General features: G+C 39.3%; 1 protein-coding gene across 2 annotated transcripts in view; it reads right to left on the bottom strand.

Annotated features, from left to right (window-relative positions):
• MALT1 (MALT1 paracaspase) overlaps nucleotides 1–21,116 on the bottom strand; it is a 57,277-nt gene that overhangs the window by 26,583 nt on the left and 9,578 nt on the right. Inside the window, exons 3-8 of one of the 2 annotated variants that reach the window (XM_079785033.1) lie at nucleotides 12,761–12,882; nucleotides 8,560–8,719; nucleotides 6,284–6,462; nucleotides 5,260–5,356; nucleotides 4,411–4,443; nucleotides 1,554–1,580 (exon numbers count right to left, since the gene is read on the bottom strand). In XM_079785033.1, coding sequence (XP_079641159.1) covers nucleotides 1,554–1,580; nucleotides 4,411–4,443; nucleotides 5,260–5,356; nucleotides 6,284–6,462; nucleotides 8,560–8,719; nucleotides 12,761–12,882 — 618 coding nt within the window. The remainder of the gene's footprint in view (nucleotides 1–1,553; nucleotides 1,581–4,410; nucleotides 4,444–5,259; nucleotides 5,357–6,283; nucleotides 6,463–8,559; nucleotides 8,720–12,760; nucleotides 12,883–21,116) is intronic. The other variant, XM_079785034.1, reaches the window with a different exon arrangement.

Raw genomic sequence — 21,116 nt, 5'->3', positions numbered from 1 at the left:
GTGAAGAAATAAAGAAGTACAAATTGAGCTCTAACCGGTTTGGCTCAGTGGATAGAGCGTCAGCCTGCAGACTGAAGGTACCAGGTTCGATTCCAGTCAAGGGCATGTACCTTGGTTGCGGGCACATCCCCAGCAAGGGGTGTGCAGGAGGCAGCTGATAGATGTTTCTCTCTCATCGATGTTTCTAACTCTCTATCCCTCCCCCTTCATCTCTATAAAAAAAAATTCTATATATAAAAATCAATAATATATATATATATATATATATATATATATATACACACACACACACGCATATATAAATTGGAATAGTCATGGGGATAGAGAGTACAGCATAGGGAATATAGTCAAATCATTGATATTCTAATAACTAGGCATGGTGTTGGATGGGTGTGGGATTTACTGGGGTGATCACTTATTAAGTTATGTAATGTCTAATCACTAGGGTGTACACCTGAAACTAATATAATATTGGATTCTAACAGTAATTAAAAAATAAAAAAACGATTTAAAAAATATGGGCATGAAACTAAGCTAAGTAGTTACTATGCTAAAATAATGAGATATAACTTGTCAGGAAATTAGAGAAATCTCTATAAATATTAAATGATATAACTGCCTTCTTAACTAGACCTGTCCAATCACTGCCTTTCAGAATGCCCATAACCTAGACATGTCCTCTGTCTTTACAGAGTCCTCACTGTTACTCTGCCTATCATCTCAGTTAATGCTTTCTCTTCGGCTGAACTTGTTTAGAAATCTGTTCTGATTAAAATTGGCAAAGAGCCCAGTCGGCGTGGCTCAGTGGTTGAGCGTCAACCTATGAACTAGAAGATCACGTTTTGCTTCCCAGTCAGGGCACATGCCTGGGTTTCGGGTTTGATCCCCAGGGTGGGGAGTGCAGGAGGCAGCCAATCAATGATTCTCTCTCATCATTGATGTTTCTATCTCTCTCTCCCTTTCTCTCTGAAATCAATAAAAAAAAAATTGGCTGAAGAATGATGAATATTCCTGCCAACAGTCAATTTCTTAATGGTTACTGACCAACTACTTATTTATATAATGCATATTATTCCCATTAACACAACTCTTATTTCAAATAAAGACATCTCACCCAACTATTTCTGGTATGTTCTATGAATGAGCAACTTTGAACAATGTCCCAGGAGTCTGGCAAGTTCAGAATTGTTACCCTGTTACTCTTTTAAAGGCTGCTTCTTGTCTTTCAAATGAAATATTACTCACTTCCCCCATTAACTGTCTTTTTATGATATAGACTAGTTCACAATGATAAAAAATGCATTCATATTTTGTGTTGCCTCAGTATACTTTTCTATCCTTATATAGTCTTACAATCTAGAATATTTTAAATCTTTTCACTTGCATGAAACTGTACTTCATACAAGTACTAATTTCAACCCTAAATCATATTATTTTAATAAAGAAAAAAGTTACCAGCACTACTAAAGCAAAAAATATCTATAGTATCTTTAAATTATTGTATTCAATAACCTAAAAATATAAAACTAATGCTTTATGCTTATATTACTCACCAGGATGCCCAAGATGATGTAATTCATCTGAAATGAAATAAAAAAATAGATTAGCTTTAAATAGCTTAAATGCCAATTTAGCGCAAATAGTAAGGCTAATCAAAGAAGGTTTTGAGTTATTAAATCATGTTAAAATGTTTCAATAGTTTAAAACTTTTCAAATACATTCTCAGAAGCCATGCAAAACTGAATAGGAAAGTATAATGTTGTGGATATCATTTAAGACTTCTAAGCCATTATTACTTTCATTAAGTGACAAAAGGCTAAATAGATTCATTCACAATTTGTTCAAAGTTTTAGGTATTCTGGCCAATTATGGAACGAAAGCAGGCAAGAGATAGGTCTGTTTGTGGTCTCAATCATAAACTTCTTGAAACTAGTTAATCTCAAATGATCTTTTCTTTTTAAATAAACTTTTAATTTTAGAACAGCTTAAGATTTATAGAACTAATGTGAAGAGAATATAGAATTCCTGTAAATACCCATACACCCGGTCCCTATTTTTAACATCACATGTTAGGAAGGTACATTTGTCATAACTGTTAACATTCTTTTTTGTTCCAGGACCCATTCAGGACACCGCATTACATTTGCTTAAGTTGCATAGGCTCCTCTTTCTTGTGACAGTTTCTCAGACTTCCCTTGCTTTTGATGACCTTGACATTTTTGAGAATTACTGGTGAAGTATTATGTGGAATGTCTCTCAGGTGGGATTTGTTGATGTTCTTCTCATGGTTAGACTGGTGTAATGTGTTTTTGGAGGCACAGTGGTTTCAGAATTGTTAACCTGCACCCCCTGGCTAAAGGACATCATCTAAGCCAATATCATGACATTATAGCCATCTATGTTATACTATTCATGAGATGGTAGGTAGAACTTATTCTTATATGTGGTATAAAATCAATTAGTGAGTAGCATCAGCTAGAGTATATGGCTATGTACAATTTCTTTTCCCTTTTATCTTACAGACTTCTCTCATTTCTGATTACTTAGGTCAGTAACTTTTTCTTCCTTCCCCTCTTCAGTGAGGTCACTTTACACATTTGTAGTAAGTTTGGATTCTTTTGTCATATTCTGCATTCCATCCTGGGATCTACCCTCCTCTGACCTCCTACTAAATGATTTTTAAAAAACTTGCATACATCCTGCCCAGCGTGTGGTTCAATTCCTGGTCAGGGCACATGCCCGGGTTGCAGGCTTGAGGCAGCCGATCAATGATTTGGGACAGGCAGGAGGCAGCCGATCAATGATTCTCTTCATCATCGATGTTTCTATCTCTCTATCCCTCTCCCTTCCCCTCTGAAATCAATAAAAATATATTTTAAAACAAAAAACTTGCATACATGTTTTCACCATTACAGTGGTCATACAGAATAGTTTCACTGCCCTAACAAATCCCCTGAGCTTCACCTGTTCAATTCCCACCCCTTGTCCTCATCAAATACCTTTAACAAAATACCTAAAATGAAATAGGTAACATCACGTTCCATGGGTAAAAAAGGTATGATATTAGGACACTTTTCATGACATGAGTCAACCCACCAATTATAAAAGGTCTCAATTTTGTATATCTTTTAGAAAGAAAAGTTGGGTCTAATTTTTCCATCTGAAATTTCTGGAGTAGTTTCATGGTTGGATTTTCATCTCTAAGTGTTCTGAACAAATTTATTTGAAAATTATTATTTAACAGTGTGTTTGTTACTACAAAAATTATAGGGAGAATCTTTCAGATAAAGAAGCATCACAACAGGTGATAATTTACAAGCATCACCCTGAAGCCAAACAGAACAGTAATGCTAGTTTTATTTATTTACTCTTAGAAGTCTCCAATGTTAGGAAGTTTTCAAAATAATGCAATTAGGCAAAAAAGGGGGAAGAAAAGAAAGAGGAGTTGGTTAGGATTTCTTCATGTAGCTTCCCTCAAAAAGGGTTCAAAGACCACAGGATTGAAAATGTCTTATGCTAGAGAAATCACATTCACAATTATGTATTAGGATGAAAATAGTAATTATAGTATTTCAGAGTGATGCCCATAGTGATATAAAGAACAAGAAAACCAGGAAACATAAGATTTAACATGATTTTCTTATTTTTCCCAAGTAGAGCCTAAGGTTATAGTTTAAAGAGGCAGAAATTGAAAAAATACTTTGCTATCCACAAACCTAATTTTGTAAAACAATGTGATATCATACTAAGGGAACTGAAGTTTTAAAATTTACTTATTACAACTTATGTACAATGCTTTGGTTAATTAGATCAAATTAGAAACTTATGTTGAAAGAGATTTTCAATTCTCTTTATATATTATGGTAAAGGTGACATAGTAGATGGCCTTGTAGCTTCACAAAATGGGTCATATCAATTTTATATTGAAACAGAATATTTAGTATTTGATAAAACATGTGTTAAACAATAATAATCTGTCTTGAAACTTTTAGAGAAACCACATTCAAATTTGAGAGGCATATTATCATGGCTAAAGGATAGATAAGAAATCTGAACAAGTCTCCATGACAATATAGTAATCTATATTTTTTCACAATTTTTATAAAGATAAAAATTAGCATTAAGAATTTATTGAAATGTTTACTATTCATAAGATGTTATGCAGGAAGCTTATTTGTATATAGAGTAGAAAATTAACTGAATAGTCGTTATTTTAATAGTGTGTCAGTTTAGCAGTGTCTGTGGCACTTTACAAACCCTCAAAGACTAAGACACAATATCCTTCGAATGAAATTATTTCTTATAGCTAGTATTTTTTCCATCACTGCACTCAGTAGGCTAGAGCACGCCACCAATCCCAAGAGGAACCAGCATGCAGGATATTTGGTTTCAATCCAAAGATTACACTACCTTCAGTGCACTCCACTGCCTCATCTGTTCTTCCTTGTTCCAGAGAAAACAAATGTGAATATATTGTAATTCATGATCTTAGGAAGGGCAGCCATCAAGCAAACAGAGAAATAAGTAAGACAGAAATATGTTGGCAAACCAACATATGCATCAACACCTCCTACTATCAACAACGTAAGTATAAATGCATTAAGCTCAAATAAAACAAACTCCCAAATTATGTACTTCATAATGGATTGTTGATTGATCATCATTCTTTCCTTCACATGTCTGTGATGTTTGTTTTTTAAAAATGTTTTCTTAAAAATCTTTTTCCATCAAATCAAGTTCTTTATAATTAAAGTTTTAATACATTTTTTGCCATAAATGTTTAAAATAAACTATAAAATTCAAAAATAACCAAAAAGGTCTAAATAAAAAATGATATTTCTAGTACTTTCTGGTCATCCTATATAATAAAGAGCTAATATACTAATTAGACTGAAGAGTAGAACGACCATCCAGATGACCTTCTGGACGAAGCCGGATCTGCGAGGGCTGGCCGAGGCTGCGAGGGGCTGCAAGGACCGAGACTGGGAGGGGCTTGCGAGGACTGGCTGAGGCAGCCGGGGCTGTGAGGGCCAAGCTCCTTGAACGAATTTCGTGCATCAGGCCTCTAGTTGTATATAAAGCTAGATTATGAATTTAGTATGTATTCTCTCAAATATCTATATGGACAATGTTAACTCCTGATACTTATCACACCATTAAGTAGAAGGGGGTAATTAGCAGAATTTAATTGCTTCAATGTTTTATTTATATAGTTTCTATTATACTTCATTTGTCAGAACACTGAGTAACACTGCTTACCTATGATGATTTCTACCTTCTTGCTATCTTGACTGTCTCGATCATTATGTACACGACACCAATAGGTTCCTTGATGTTCCAACTCCACATAAGGCACCTATATCAATATCAGAACGCACACATTTCCTCCTCAATTTTAATTTAAATTGGCTTGGAGAAAAAGTAATTTTATATTTAAAAAACCCCTACCATGCTGGAAGCCAATTCCAGCATGTCATAATTGCAAGAGTTTCATCAAAAGGTTGATGGAACTTGGGGACTCAACAAGGGCCGAGTCACATATGTTATTGCCTGTTGGAAATGGCTAAATGCATTTCCCCAAACCTGAAAAGGATGATTGTTTGCTGCCAGACAGCTCAGGGCATCTCAATCTACATGTTATTGCCTCCTGTTGGCCAAACACCTGAACAGTCGTAGGCTATTCCCCATTCTGACAATGGACTCTGTAGACAAAACCCTACCCTTTGGAGTGTATATCTCCACCTTGCCTTAGGACAATTTGTGTTAATAAAAAGCAAGGGGTCCTGAGACAAGGAGAACTTAGTTTCTTTAGCTAGGCTCCTCTGACCCCAATACCTTTCAAAATTATCTTTCGTCTCTGGACTCTTACTTAAGATACACACAGCCTTTCTCCAGATTGCTGAACTCTTCTTAATGCCAGAACAAGAACCCTGGCACTACCAAATAAAATTTCAGAATGTTTTAGACAGCCTGAATTATTGCCATTCATTAGGTTAAGTTTTAATTTTAGCAAATGATACAATAAATCCAATAATGATGAGTTTGGTGTAATACTACATTTGACATTTTAGTATAAGCCCTTAGATGTGGGCTGGTGTTGTTTTCTGGTACTTTTGCAAATATACAAGTCAATTAATATTAAATAACAAGGACTTGAAACAAAAATACTGAAAACATAAAAACACCCCCGACAAAGATGAATTTTAACATTCACCTTAATTTTCAATTATACTGTTTATTTTACTTATTAGCACAAAAAATGCCCCCCAAACCAACTTCATACCATGTATATCTTTTTTGTCTCATGCACTAAGGGTGATTCATTTTTGAACCACTGGTAGTGAGGAATAGGGCTTCCAACAGCAACGCACTGCAGGACCAACGTGTTGCCTGGCATCAGCTTTTGGGACCTTGGTTCAACACAGATTTGCAACTTGGATTCAGAGATGCCATTCGAGCTTCCTTAAATTAAATGAAAAACATCATTAAACATAAAGTCTCTTAAGTTAAAAATAAAATTTCCCCCTATAATTTATAAAAGTAAATGAGTTATCAAGTTCATCCTTCATTTTTACAATCTTTAATGGCAATGTTTCATAAAACTATAGCATTTTTAGAAATATTAAGAAAAGTTGTCTGGATAGAAGAATGTGGTGGGAAAATACATTCAGAAAATTCAGAGTTAAACAGATTTTTTTAATTGCAGAACTTGTCTGAGCTTTCAAAGTGTTAGTATGCATTGTGCATGTAAGAGGGGAAAAGAACTCAAGTGGCTTCCAAATGTGTTTGGCCACAGAATCCCTCTGGAGGGGACAAACAACTTATTAATATCTTGAGTGACATTCACGTTCAACACAGAAAGATCTACATTCTGCACTTGATTTAACTTATTAAAAAAAGGAGTTTTGTTATTAGCACTAAAAAAATATGGATGGATTATCACTAGCATTTCCTCCCAAGGCAGATATCAGAAAACATCATTTATTGAACACTCATTGTTACTCTTTAAGTTCCTTGAGGACAGAGGGCTTGTCAATGTTATGCAATACCAGGTCTCCATCATGAAACTCAGAGTCTCACAAACTGCAGGTGATCAACAATATTTGTTGAATGAATAAGATTCTATTTATAACCATAGTAAATTTTATTACATGCACAGCAATATTCTAGAAAGATAAATAACTCTCTTAATTAATCATGACTATTTTTAGAGATGGTTTATTTATTTAGGTGTAGGAAAAGCTAAATTGAGAGGGAAGAATGAGTCAGACAGGTAACAAAAAGCCTGTTTCCCACCTATTCTTTTCTTTTGGAAAAAATGACAAAGGATATGGTCTTGACTATGTGTGTGAATAAATAAAATAGTGTCTCATGGTTACCCTTTAGAGTAGACTGGCTTTTTCCTTGATCAATACCAGTTACTGGACTAAAAAGATGAATGACAAAGAGTAGAAAAATAGTTTGATGAAATGTCTTATTGCAGCAAATGATATACTATATGCCCTTTTATGTCAACATCCATTCTAGTTTTATTCCACAACACAATTTTTTAAGAGTAATATAGTTATTTGGGAGAAAAATATACAGTGTAGAAAGAAACTGTAAAGTGAGCAAAACTGTGCCTGGCTGGTGTTGCTCAGTGGCTGAGCGTTGCTTATGAACTAGGAGGCCATGGTTCGATTCCCGGTCAGGGCACATGCCCAGGCTGTGGGCTCGATCCCCAGTAGGGCGTGCAGGAGGCAGCTGATCAATGATTTTCTCTCATCATTGATGTTTCTATCTCTCTCCCTCTCCCTTCCTCTCTGAAATCAATAAAAAAATATATATTTTAAAAGTGAGCAAGACTGTATTAGATTTTTTCCTCCTCTAAAACCAGAGACATTCAAATCCAAGTTGGAAGAGGTCATCAGCAGGGCCAGACTGAGAAGAGTACTGTCATCCGAAGGCATCTGTGTGTGTGTGTGTGTGTGTGTGTGTGTGTGTGTGTGTGTTCGTAGAGAAGAGAATCTAAGTACACGGGATAAAATCTTAACAACTGCTGACCTTATACTGGGTGCAGTACATATGTGAGCTCTTTGTAATATTTTTTTTTCTTTTTCATTTTATTTTATTTATTTATTTTTATTTTTTAAATTTATCTTTATTGCTTAAAGTATTACAGATGTCCCCCCCCCATTGATTGTTTCTTTATTTAATTTTTTCTTTATTGATTAAGGTATTACATATGTGTCCTTATCCCCCATTAACCCTCCCCCCGCCACTCATGCCCTCACCCCCCTGTTGTCTGTGTCCATTGGTTAGGCTTATATGCATGCATACAAGTCCTTTGGTTGATCTCTCCCTTACCCCCATCCTCTCCTACTTCCCTCTGAGGTTTGACGGTCTGATTAATGCTTCTCTGTCTCTGGATCTATTTTTGTTCATCAGTTTATGTTGTTTATTCTATTCCAAAAATGAGTGAGATCATGTGATATTTTTTGATACTTGAAATTATTTAAAAGCTAACATTTAAAAAAATGAAAATAAGGTAATTCCCTTCTCAACATTCAAATTACTTACCCTGGAAGCTTTCCGTTAGTTCTGTGACATCACACACATCCAGCTGTGACCACTGGCTGAATTCAAAGGTGCAGTTATTATTCACTCGACAGACATAAAAGCCTGCATCTTTTACATGCACTGTGTTAAAAATAAGTTCTGATGCATTTCCGTTTGGAATCTGTGAAATAATCAGTAGAGAACATAAGTGAATGACTCAGCAACACACCTTATAAAATGTGCTATGCAAAATGGATGTCTTTGGAGTTTTGAAAAGCTTATCTTTTTTCCAAGATCTAAACTATTTGTTACTTAAAAAACAAATAACATTTTGAGTAATTTAGGACTGAAGTCTTACAGTCTTCTACAAATCCATTAACTAAAGAGCTCTCTTCCATATATCTTCCCCAAACTCACTAACAGAAAAGTATTGTTCTGCCATCGAAAACTGTCCAATTGTTGGTATTTAAAGAACCCTCAATGTTAACATTTACGAGTAAAGTAGCCATATGACATGATAAGCACCATGATGAAGTGGCGAGCACACAGAAAGTTAGGCCTGGCTACTAATTTCAGTTCCGACCAAATTAGTTGTTAGTACATGAGCAAGTTATTTCCCCTCAAGACCCATGTTCTCATCTGTGAACTCCTGTGAGAGGATACACTTCAACTAATACAGTACACTTCTTTCAAGGTCGGGTGAAGCAGGGCTGTGGAAAGCATATCAGCGATGGGGAGAAATGGCCATCCAAGGGTTTCCCAAGCTTCGGTCCCCACATTAAGGTTTATTTCACCTTTGCTGCCCCCATCAATTTATCAGCATCACCCAACTCTGCACATTGCCAAGGAGTTTAGTCAAGTGCCAGGTTCTATTATATCAGCTCCCCTGCAAAGTACTTAAGCAAGCTCGGCCTTCTCTCTCCAAACCTCAATCAACTGAATTCAACTCTCTCCCCTCTCAGGACCTGCACCAGCGCATGAGCATTTTGCTGAAGATCTGACAACTGGGGTGCACTAAGCACTGCCTGACGATTCTACCGTGGTAAATGCCAGGTTAAGAGGTTTGCTTTCCCATCAGACCATTCTTGTATACTTTCTCTCCTCAAACCTACTGCAACCTGACTTCTCTCAGCCTTTGACTTCAGATAGAAACTCTTTCCTCTTTCTGCCACCAAATTGCACACCTATTTACAACTTCTCTCTCCTCTCCTGTAGAAATGGAAAAAGGTGCCTTTATAACAAAGGCTACTTGGGCTTAGGATCTGTGGGGATCCACTCAGAACCCCAGAATTGGTATAAAGATTAATTCAAGCTGAAGATATTTGGAATTTAACAAATGCATAAATCAGCCTTCTCAGAGCTTCCCTTATCTCACTAAAAGCAGAAACTTCTGTGAAATGAGGCTACCATAAATTCTCTCTTCAGGGAAGCTTTTACTCCCAGAAAGGAGACCCAAGAATGAACCTACAAACCCCCTCTCCAGAGAAGTTTTATGGCCATGAAGAAGATGGAAAGACCACTTGCACCTGCATGAATAACCAAAGTCACAAACTTTCTTGTCTCCCATTTATTCTTCTATAAATCCCTTTGCATTGCCTTAAGAAACCCACTTGTTCTTCCCAGAGAGGCCTTTTCTTCCTCCTCCCTTTTCCTTACTAAGTCAGGTATATAAGACTCTAAATCTAACCATTCATGGAGTTACTTCTTTTGTAAGTTCCCATATGAATAAATGTTTTCTCTTTTTCATCTGGATTTTGCCAGTTAATTCACAGGCCTCCAGGGAGTGAACATAAGAGGGTACAGAAAAAGAAAATTTCTCTCTGACAGTCCCATCCTCTCTGACCTTGCTTCTGTAATTTTCTCTATGTTTGACCATCTATTTCTCTTTTTCACTGTCTCACTCTCAAAAACATACTCCAGTTTCTTGTGTCTTACATAAACAACAAAAAAACCAAATAGGTCTCCCCTTGGCCTACATCCCCTCTTAGCAGCACTGAGAATGTGGACCATCCCTTCCTGGTTTTGTACCATCCTCTCCTCGTTTTCTTCTTCTCTCTCTTGCAGATTCTTCTTTAGTCTCCTTACTGGCTCCTCCTCCACTACAGACACTTCAATGTCATCTCCCCAGATATCCAAACTGACTAGCTGATTCATTTCAAGCTTAACAGGTCTTGATTCTTGATTTTTCTTCTTAAATCATTCCTCTCCTAATCTTCAACACCTCAGTATATAACATGTCCCCAGATGTTTAACTAAAAAATCCAGGGGTCATCCTTGATCTCTCTCCTTTTTTCCTCCCGCTTTTTTGCCAATCTATGGGGCTTGGCTAACTCTATCTCTAAAATAAACTGACTGACGCACTTGAATCCATCCCTGAGGCCACACCCTGGTCCACACTACCTCTATTCCAAACTGGCACATGGGTTAGATGACTGGTCTTCTTGCTTCCTTCAGGAGTAAGTCTGTGTTTTAAAAACATAAATCCTATCATGTTATTCCTTCTGCTTAACACCTGTAGTGGCTTCTCACTTTCTATCACCCTGTCTATTGTCCTCATAGCTCTTAGCTGAGGAATTTATTCCTTGTGTACTGTCTGCCTCTCCCTGCCGAGGGTGGCAGGGCCCTGGGTGTCCGTGCTCCATCATCAGGCCTCGGAGCACGGTCTGGCACAGGAACATGCTCATCAAATACTTGTAAACAAACAGCTCCTAACACAGACTGCAAATGTCAGAACTGTCTGACAAATCTGGCTCATCAGAGCTTTCAAGTCTGTTACCACTCTCCAAATCTAAGACGTACTCCTCAGCCCTCCACTTCTGCCTTTCTCAAATCAGGACATAACTTACAAAGGATATATGTAATATAGTACTTTTACCCATTATTTCTCCCGCAAAAGGCATTTAGGAAAATAAAAGCAATTTTGCGACAGAGACAATATGGTAAAATAGTTACCATCTCTTGAAAACCTGGGCACATAGAACATCCTGTCTATTAAATTCTCACAAGCCCAATCGAGCATTCACATCGCTGGTAATGACAGCCAGAGTCCAACACGGGCCTGTCTAGCACCAGGGCCTACATGCAGTCAGTCTTTTTACTATGGTTCACAGCTGCTCTACCTTACCTGCGTGTGAGGTCTGGAAGGAAAAAACTGTACAAAACCACACATTGCTTCCAAGGCATAGAGTGACCCCATTAAAGGAAAGATCACAATCTTAGAACGAATCTTTAACTTAGTTTCAGGTTTGCAAATGTAGACCAACACAGGTCAGCCAGACCAGTGAGAACTCCCCAGTGGAAGAGTGGCACAAAGAACTTTCAAGAAAGGAGAATTCCAATATGTGATTTTATTTATTTATTTATTTTTTACTTAAAAAAATTTTTTTTTATTGATTTCAGAGAGAAAGGGAGAGGGAGAGAGAGAGAGATAGAAACATCAATAATGAGAGAGAATCATCCATCAGCTGCCTCTTGCACACCCCCTACTGGGGATCGAGCCCGCTACCTGGGCATGTGCCCTTGACCAGAATCAAACCCAGAACCTTTCAGTCCACAGGCCAACGATCTATCCACTGAGCAAAACCAGCTAGGGCTATGTATTTTTTAAAACATATTTTTATTGATTTCAGAGAAGAAGGGAGAGGGAGAGAGAGATAGAAACATCAATGATGAGAGAGAATCATTGATAGGCCGCCTCCACATGCCCCACACTGGGGATCAAGCCCGAAATCTGGGCATGTGCCCTGACCAAGAATCGAACTGTGACCCCTACTTCCACAAGAGGAAACACGCCCCGTTTCAGACTCCGGAATTCTATATCAGAACCTCCCAACAGCCTACATCCTTTGACATAATGTAATTACACAGAACACTTAATATTGCATTAGCCTTCCATGCCAGCTTGGACATCTTTAAAGAATTTCTATAGCTATGTTAGAATACTCTGGTGATGTTTCCTCTTTGTTCACATTCTTGCTCCAAGTAATCCCTACTTTCCACAATTTTTAGAGTAGAGAATTGGATTTATTATTGCTTACAATCTATTTGGAAGACAATTTTGGAATTGTGTTACCAAAATAAAGATGCTTGAATACTTCAGTAATAACACAGTGATATCTGTCAGATCAAAATTCTAAAAACATATTGAGGCTAACAACGCTAATTCATTTTCTATCATTCTATCTCCTTATGATAGAGGAATTAAAAAACACTAAGAAATTACCTCTTTATTCATTTTGAACCACTGATATTGTACAAAAGGATGTCCAGTTGCCCGGCAACACAATTTCACAAACTGTCCAGCCAAGACTGCCTTTGATTCTGGGTTTACAGTGATCTTTATTCCTTAAAAAAAAAGAGAGAGAGAGAGAGAGAGAGAGAAAGAAAAGGTTAAGTAAATAAAGTCATAGAAAAGGGGTTTTCCTTGTTTATATTTCTGAAACAAAAAAAAAAAGAAGTATTTTGGAAATAACCTGCATATTCATCCTTGTAACAAATCGCCCATTCACATCCCCGCCCCCCCCCCCCCCCCCCCCGCACCAGATTTTGGGTTTGTGAAGTTCCAGGTTTTGTAAAACCAGGAGGAAACTCGCCCGCAGAAAACTTTGATCTGTTGTACTTCCCACAACTGGTGCAGAAAACGGTTTGTCATATTTCTTCAATTCTTAGAAATATTTTTTCCACATTCTAACACATCTGAATCAGGATGCACCTTGTAATAGACATCTGCCAGATAGCAGTCACAACACAGTTTTCAGTGCCAGCTCTTTGAATATTTGGTCATAAATGCCCATATGGCCGGAACTTCAATTGAGTTAGTGCACTGTTAGTAAGACAAGTGTTGAGTTGAAATGCCACTAAAACTGTCTACAAAAGACATCTGAATTTCAATGCTATGATTTAGTATTAAATGACAATTATTCTGTAAGCAGAAAGATACAGAACCAGAAGAGCAGGATGTAAATTTGATACATGTGATACAAACATTTCTCATTTGAGAAATGACTACCAGCATATTAACTTGGAAAACTTTTGACAGGAGTTTAAAGAAACTCCTGGAGTCAATAATGAAAAAAGACCCTTCCCCGCCCTCCGTCCCACCTGTCAATCACTCCCTCTGGGAAGCCTGCTGCCATGGCACAGGGATGCTCGGGCAGCCCTGAGAGAGGCCCAACCAGTGAGGAAAGAAACGTGGCCTCCTGCTGACAGCCACATGAACCAACCACCGGAGAAGGGGATTCTCCAAACCCAGCCAAACCCTCAGGTGGCTTCGGCCTGACCGACAGCGTGATTGCCATCACGTTAGAGGCCCAATGTGAGCCCAAGCCACCCGGCAAAGCCACTTCTGGATTCTATACTCAGAAACTGGGTGAGATAATAAACGATGGCTGCTGTTTGTTTTGGGGTAATTTGTTATGCAACAACAGATAACTGACACAAAAGGAACCAAAGTTAGGAAAGTTTACATTTGCCAAGGTTATAACACATAACACTGGGTTGGTTGGCTTTTAGGAAGGGAGGAGAAAAGGTCATTAAAACATATCAAATTTGCCCTGGCCAGTTTTGCTCAGTGGTTAGAGGGTCGGCCCACAGACTGAAGGGTCTCGGGTTCAATTCTGTCAAGGGCATGTACCTCAGTTGCAGGCTCAATCCCGGGGCCAGGGCACCAGCGGGAGGCTCCAATTGATGTGTTTCTCTCATGTTGATGTCCCCCCCTCTCTCTCCCCCCCCCCCTCCCTCCCTCCCTCTCCCCACTCCCTTCCACTCTAAAAAAAAAAAAAAAAAATCAATGGAAAAAATATCCTCGGGTGAGGATTAAAAAACATATAAACTTAATTTCCTGCACCTACTTTTATTTTCTTTCCTCCTCTATTTTGAATATGATCTCTTGACAGTTTATTTTTCTTCTCAACCTACTAATCCAAAGGAACAAAACAAGATTACAACTTAAGAGGAGTTAGTCTAAATAACAGCAATCTTAATACATCAAAAGTACCAAGTTTTATAGGGGAAAAAATTGCAGGTAAGGTAAAATAGGTATGTGAAATCATGCCAGAAAGATACCACATAAGACCAAAATCCAAAATGAGTAAATATTTATTACTTTTAAGGGTCAGGAGAAACCCTAGAAACTCTTTAGTAAATAGAGTAGAGCCTCTCAAAAAAGAATTTAAAACTTTTGCCAGGGGAGAGTTTTCATATTCATTAATTCTTTATGTTGAAGCCAAGTTAGCAAGGGTGGATAACGTAACAGTTGGTAGGAATGTATGTGGTGAAGAAAATGGGATGAGCACTCTTGTGTAAGCCAGCAAATTCACAACAGTGTATTTTAATGCCAGGAGAGACTTACAGCACAACTTTAAGATTCAGAGATTCTGAATTTCAAAGTTTAGGTGAGATAAGAGGAAATAAAGTTGCAACAATAGAAGGGAACAAGTATTATTCTGAAAAATACAGGAATTGTGACCAAATTGGCTTTAAAATGTGGATGTCTTACAGCGATCTCAAACCTAGCACGTCCCAACTCCTTCCTGAACAGGGTATCCCTCCCCTAGACCCTGCGCTCTTCCCCTTCACAGGGAGAGGATGGTTCCCAGCCTGCACCCATGTGCCCGTTACGCAGGAAAAACTTAGCAGGCAACCCTGAATTCCTCTTTCCTTGTCACTCTCCACATGGAATTTATCTTCAGGTCCTGTAGTTAAGCTTTTCCAGGTCTCATCACCTTCAATGTCAAAATCTTAACCCAAGCCACCATCTGCTCTTTACTGAACTACCGTTACAGCCTGCTAACTTGTTTCCTCACTTCCAACCAGCAGACCAATGTATTTTTAAAACATGAATTAATCCAAATCACGACTCCAATTAAAATCCTCTACTGCCCTCCCATTGTACTTAGAAAAATCCAAACTCCTTACCATACCCTAAGGCCCTCAGGAACTGAACTCTTTGACCTCGTCCCTACCATTCTCCTCCTGGCTCACCACCTCCAGCCACTTTGGTCCTCTTTCCTTCAGAAAACGCGCTATTGTCTGCCTTTCCACTTACTAGTCCTCTGCTGGATTTCCCCTCCAGCCCCCACTCTTCCATGGCAGATTCTCCAGCTTCTTTGGGAAACATCTCTAAATGAGCTATTCCACTTGGTTCTCTATTGCATCCACCCTGCTTTGTGGTCTTCATTGCACTAATCACCTAAAACCCCTTTCTTAATTTCTGTCTCATCTACTAAACCTTAAGCTTCTCGGGAGCAATGACCTTGTTTTTCTTAGTCACCAGTTTACCCGTCGCATACCACAGTGCCTGGCGCATGATGACACAGTGTTCAACACATATTTGTTGAATGAATATACAATAATAAAAACAATTACTGTAGCAGCAATTTCCTGACTGCTTTATATGGGCCAGACATTTTGATCTCTCACCTTCAAAATAACCATGTGAGTTAGATATTAATTAGATCTATGTTACAATGAAAATGAAGGTAAGTAATTTTCAGTAAATTAACTTGGGTAAATTATTTAACCTCTCTGAGATGATTTCTTTTTTCCACTGTAAAAATAGCAGAACCAGGATGCAAATAAGGGTTTTCTTGGGCTTTAAAATCCTCATACTTTTGTTATCCCAGTGACTCCTTTTTCTCTAAGTTTATTGAGGCATAATTGACAAGTAAGAATTGTATATATTTAACGTGTACAACATGATTTAATACACGTACACACTGTCAAATGACTACCACAATCAAGTAAATCAAGCTAATTAACATATCTGCCACCTCACATAGTTCAGTGATTCTTTTTTTGGCTTTAACAACACACATTTACTTCCTCCAGTTCTGAAGGTTGGGAACTCTACGACCAAGGTGCCTCCAGGTTCAGTGTCTGGTGAAGACCCACTTCCTGGTTCACAGACCACTGTCTTCATGCTGTGATCTCACATGGAGGGAAGGAAAAGGGACCTCTCGTAAGTCCCCTAATCCCACTCATGGGGGCTCCACCTCATGACCTAATCACATCCCACAGGCCCCACCTCCAATTCCTAGTGCTAATGAACCTCCCATGCTAACGCAGCTTCCGCCACAGTGAGCTTCTCTGACTGGAGGGAGCATGTCAGGCAGTGTGCAACGTCTTGCATCATGACAGTGCTTCTCAATTTACCATGGCAAATATTCTCTGCTGTTATACAAAGAGAAAAGAGACAAGAGCGATGGAAGTTAAACGGCTTTCTCCCTAAAGTGACTTACCAAGGAATGGATGACATTAGTGGAAAGGGCTCACAGGGCCAGAATGTTTTAAAGGTATCCTTCCTTGCCCTAGCTGGTTTGGCTCAGTGGATAGAGCGTCAGCTTGCGGACTAAAGGGTCCCAGGTTTGATTCCAGTCAAGGGCACATGCCCAGGTTGCAGGCTCGATCCCCAGGAGGGGACGTGCAGGAGGCAGCCAACCAATGATCCTCTCTCACCATTGATGTTTCTATCTCTCTTCCCTCTCCCTTACTCTCTGAAATCAATAAAAATATATTTAAAAAAAAAATAAAGGTATCCTTCCTTGGTGTGGGAGATAAGTCTAAACGATTTCTAATGTACATTCAAACTCAAAGTTTACATGTCTGTCCTGTACCAACAATTTTACTTGTCTAGTCTTACAACAAGCAAGCAAATACATGTATTTATTATCTACTGCTTCAAAGACTGAGAACTGAAAGGAAAAATGTGATTTGGAAACCGCCCTTGGTGAGTAGTAAAGAAGAGAAGTCACAATACCTCCCATGTTTTAACCACACATATTTCCTTCCTCCCACAGAGTGTTGTGTGACAGGGAACCATGTTCAACCTGTAACCTCCCTCACACTGCCCACAGTTAGAGGTGCTGAACAAAGGTAAGGAAAGAAGATGGCACAGTGCTGTGGAGGGTGCACCAAGGCATACAAAAGTATAGTTTATAGGGTGAATGCAGCCCTCGCCAGTGTTGCTCAATGGTTAAAACATTGGCCCTCGAACCAAGGGGTCATGGGTTCGATTCCTGATTAAAGGCACATACCTGGGTTGCAGGTTCTATCCCAGACTCTGGTCGGGGCATGCTTGGGAGGCAACCAATCGATTTGTCTCTCTCATATCAATGTTTCTCTCTCTCTCTCTCTCTCTCTTTTTCCCTCCTTCCCTCCTTTCATTCTCTCTGAAAAGCCATGGAAAAAATATACTCAGGTGAGGATTAAAAAAAAAGGGGGGGGGGTGGTGCAAATACATAGCTTCCTGGCAAACAGGCCTATTTTCAGATAACATCTGCAAAGAAGTCAGAGGTTACTTGATTTCTTGTAAGCCAGGGGGAATTTGACTAGGTATGATGGAACATGAGGATTGTGCTTTCAACATACACAAAAATAGAAAAATTAGGGTAATTCTTGAGCTGAATAATGGATTCATCTTCAGTGTCTTTAAGTTATTCTCTCACACAAGGAACTTAAATATAGATGTAATTTATAAACAGCTTTCTCAGGAACAGATCTATTGTATCCACTACAGAGCATCCATCTATTTTCAGAGGCCATGAACCAAAAAAATTTTCCATCAGTTTTCATCTAAAACTCTTCCTCAAAGTTATTCTGAAAATTTCTAAGCTATCATTGAAGAGTGCCCCACAGTGTGCAGAATAAATGCCATTTCCCTTCCTCTCACAATCTGCCCCCATTCACACAACCAAAGTATGCCCATGTATGTCCCTCTTCTAAGTCAATTCACATTTGCAGCTACTGTGGCTAACCCTAGGCTCATCGTATCCCTTATCCTCCTGCGTTGCCCAGTGACCCTGAACACCCTGGTGTGGAGACACTCTTTCAGACCTCATTCACTGCTCCCTTTCTATCTCTTTGCTTCTTCCGTACCCTTATTCCATCCATTCCACCTTTGCCTCCTTTCACTTCTTGATATTTTTACTTGGAAAATTTCTGCCACTTATGAAACAAGAAAAGTCCTTTATAAATATAATCTAGTATTTGAATACTTTTTAATTTGGCAAGAAGAAAAAAAAAAGGAAGTCCATGGGACAAAGAGGCAACTGAGGTAATAATCTATAACTAAGTTCCCCAAACAACTCATTCCCAGCGTCATGGGAATGACACTGAGTTCAGATCAGGGTCAGCAGGCCTGGGTTCTAGTCTACCTTTATCAATAACTGCGACTCTAGCCAAATGATAACTTTTGGAAACTTCATGCTCCACACAAATGTTTGCTCACCTTTAAATTTTAAATGTTCAGAACAGTACTCTTCTGTTCCTTCACAATGTGAAGATAAAATGTGAAGTAGAGGTATTCTGGATACTAAAGAATAATATTCAACAATATTTGCTCTTGTTTTAGAGACAAGAAAGTAATAAAAAAAATTAAAATTGATATTAGAAACATAACAATGAGTGTGCTACAAAGGAAAAAAGTGAAGTGCTATGAAATAAAAAAGGGGTGGGGCAAATGGAAAAGAGGTCTTACATGCCACCCAATACGTACGGAGAGTGAAACACCTTTTATATGAAGAACTAGAGGCCCGGTGCATGAAATTCGTGGAAGGGCAGGTCCCAGCTGACTTCTGGGTCCTGGGAAGCACCTGGGCCCCGTGTCCCCGTGCATCCCCTTCCACCTGAGTCACGGTGCCCGAGTCCCCACACGGAGGTGCAGTGAGCGTGGCCAGACACCACGGGGCCGGGGCGCAGTGTGGGCCTCTGGGCCACCCAGTGGCACTGCATGGAAGCCGGGTGGGCAGTGCGCTCTTTCCTGGTCTGCCTCACAGAGCGGCTCCTGTGTGAACCCACGGGGAGCCCGACCAGCCCTTGTGGCCCTGGCTAAGCCGGAAGAGACCGCTGTGCGGGTGCGGGGCGGGATCCTCACTGGCTCCCTGCACCTGAGCATGGGAGTTTCCCCAGCGTGCAAGCCCTGGTGTCCTGGGGGAGGGTAGCAGGGGGAGTGAGAGTGAGCTCAGCAGATACCCCGTGTTCTCACTGCACCTCCGTCCCGTCACCCCTGCCCCCAGGTAGCCGGCAAGAGGTTGCAGCGCATCACCCACGCCCACCATGTTCCACACCGCCCCCTGGTGGTCAGTGCACGTTATAGCAAGCGGTCGAACTCCTGGCCTCCTGGTTGAACGACCGCCCAAGGGGACAATTTGTATATTAGGCTTTTATTATATAGGATGAGATAAAATGGCAACATCACAAAACTGGAGTTGGAAAGAACCTTAGGATTCACCTAATAAAACCCACATGTAAAATTCTCTCTAAATACCCCCCATTGTCCAGCCTCTGCTAAACCATTTCCAGGTCAGAGCATTCCTCCCTTGGCAACCATTTCATGATCTATATAACTCTAACTGGTAGAGCCTATAAATATGCACTCAAAATGTGTTCAATGGAAACAAAAGAAACCAATAAAAACACCACATCTAAGTTTACCTACATTTACTAAGGATTCAGATACCAATATTGATTGCTTTGGGATCAGAGTTTTTGATTTTTTAATGAAAATTAAAAAAGGTCTAAAAAAACCCATTATGAACTTTTGGTCCAAACATTATGGATACCACCAAAGCAAAATCTTAAACAATGAATATTTGTCATACTTGCTTTATCTCATTAGTACACACACACACACACACACACACACACACACACACACACACATCAAGAAATATGTGTATATTTATGTTTTTGGCTATACTGTTTCAACAGAAATCTTACCCCTAAATAAATCTTCTGGCACATTTATTTAAAGCCCCTGTCCCCTTCCAATTCCCACTGAGATGACCAAGGAAATAAAAAGTAGGGAAACAATTAATGCTAGAAAATGGGGATGGACACCACCCAAGCATAAAAACTAAGCAATTTCTCTAACAAAGTAGAGGCAAGACCAGACTGAGGGGCAAGCTGGCCACCCAGGAGCTGTGGAAAAGCCTAGTTAGAGAGGAAGCAGAAGAGGGTAAAACCTCAGTTCTGTGGTACTCCTTCAGAAAACATATCAGGTGTCAGAGCCCACGGACTGCAAGCTCCCTAGTGTGAGTTACCCTCCACTCAGACCTCATGCTAAGTGAGGGACCATTGAAGTTAGCTCCAATTCAAGGGAATTGCTCCAGTCAGAGATGGGAGGATGTTTTCCAACTACTTCTGGACTACCCAAATACATAAAAGAAACCTGGTCAGCTTCTCAAAAACAGAACTCTGTACTACAGCCATTGCCTTTGGCTATCTCTGGCTGTCATCCACTAACCACTGGAATGGAATATGGCAAAGCAAGACCAAAAGAAAGTTAACACTTCCTCTGATTCCTGCATTTAGGTTTGAAAGGCCTGTACATAGGCTCACAGCATCTTTAACAATCAACCTATTCACTCAAAACAGACCTCTCTATAAAGACAATCAGAGAAAAATCATTGGACTGTCTGTGAAATAAGAACTAATGTTCTCCTATGGAAGTGCATTACTACAAAAAGAGAAAACAAAATATTTCTAGTTTGCATTTTCAAGGAAAAAACTGGAGGTCAGATAAAATTTACTCTCTATATATTTGTTATGAAGAGGCAATGAGAAACACGTTAAGCATCCAA

The sequence above is a fragment of the Cnephaeus nilssonii genome (genome assembly GCF_951640355.1).
Source record: "Cnephaeus nilssonii genome assembly, chromosome: 11".
NCBI classification, from domain to species: domain Eukaryota; kingdom Metazoa; phylum Chordata; class Mammalia; order Chiroptera; family Vespertilionidae; genus Cnephaeus; species Cnephaeus nilssonii.
The sequence above is the reverse complement of the archived record's forward strand: the minus strand, read 5'-3'. Positions and strand labels throughout refer to the sequence as shown.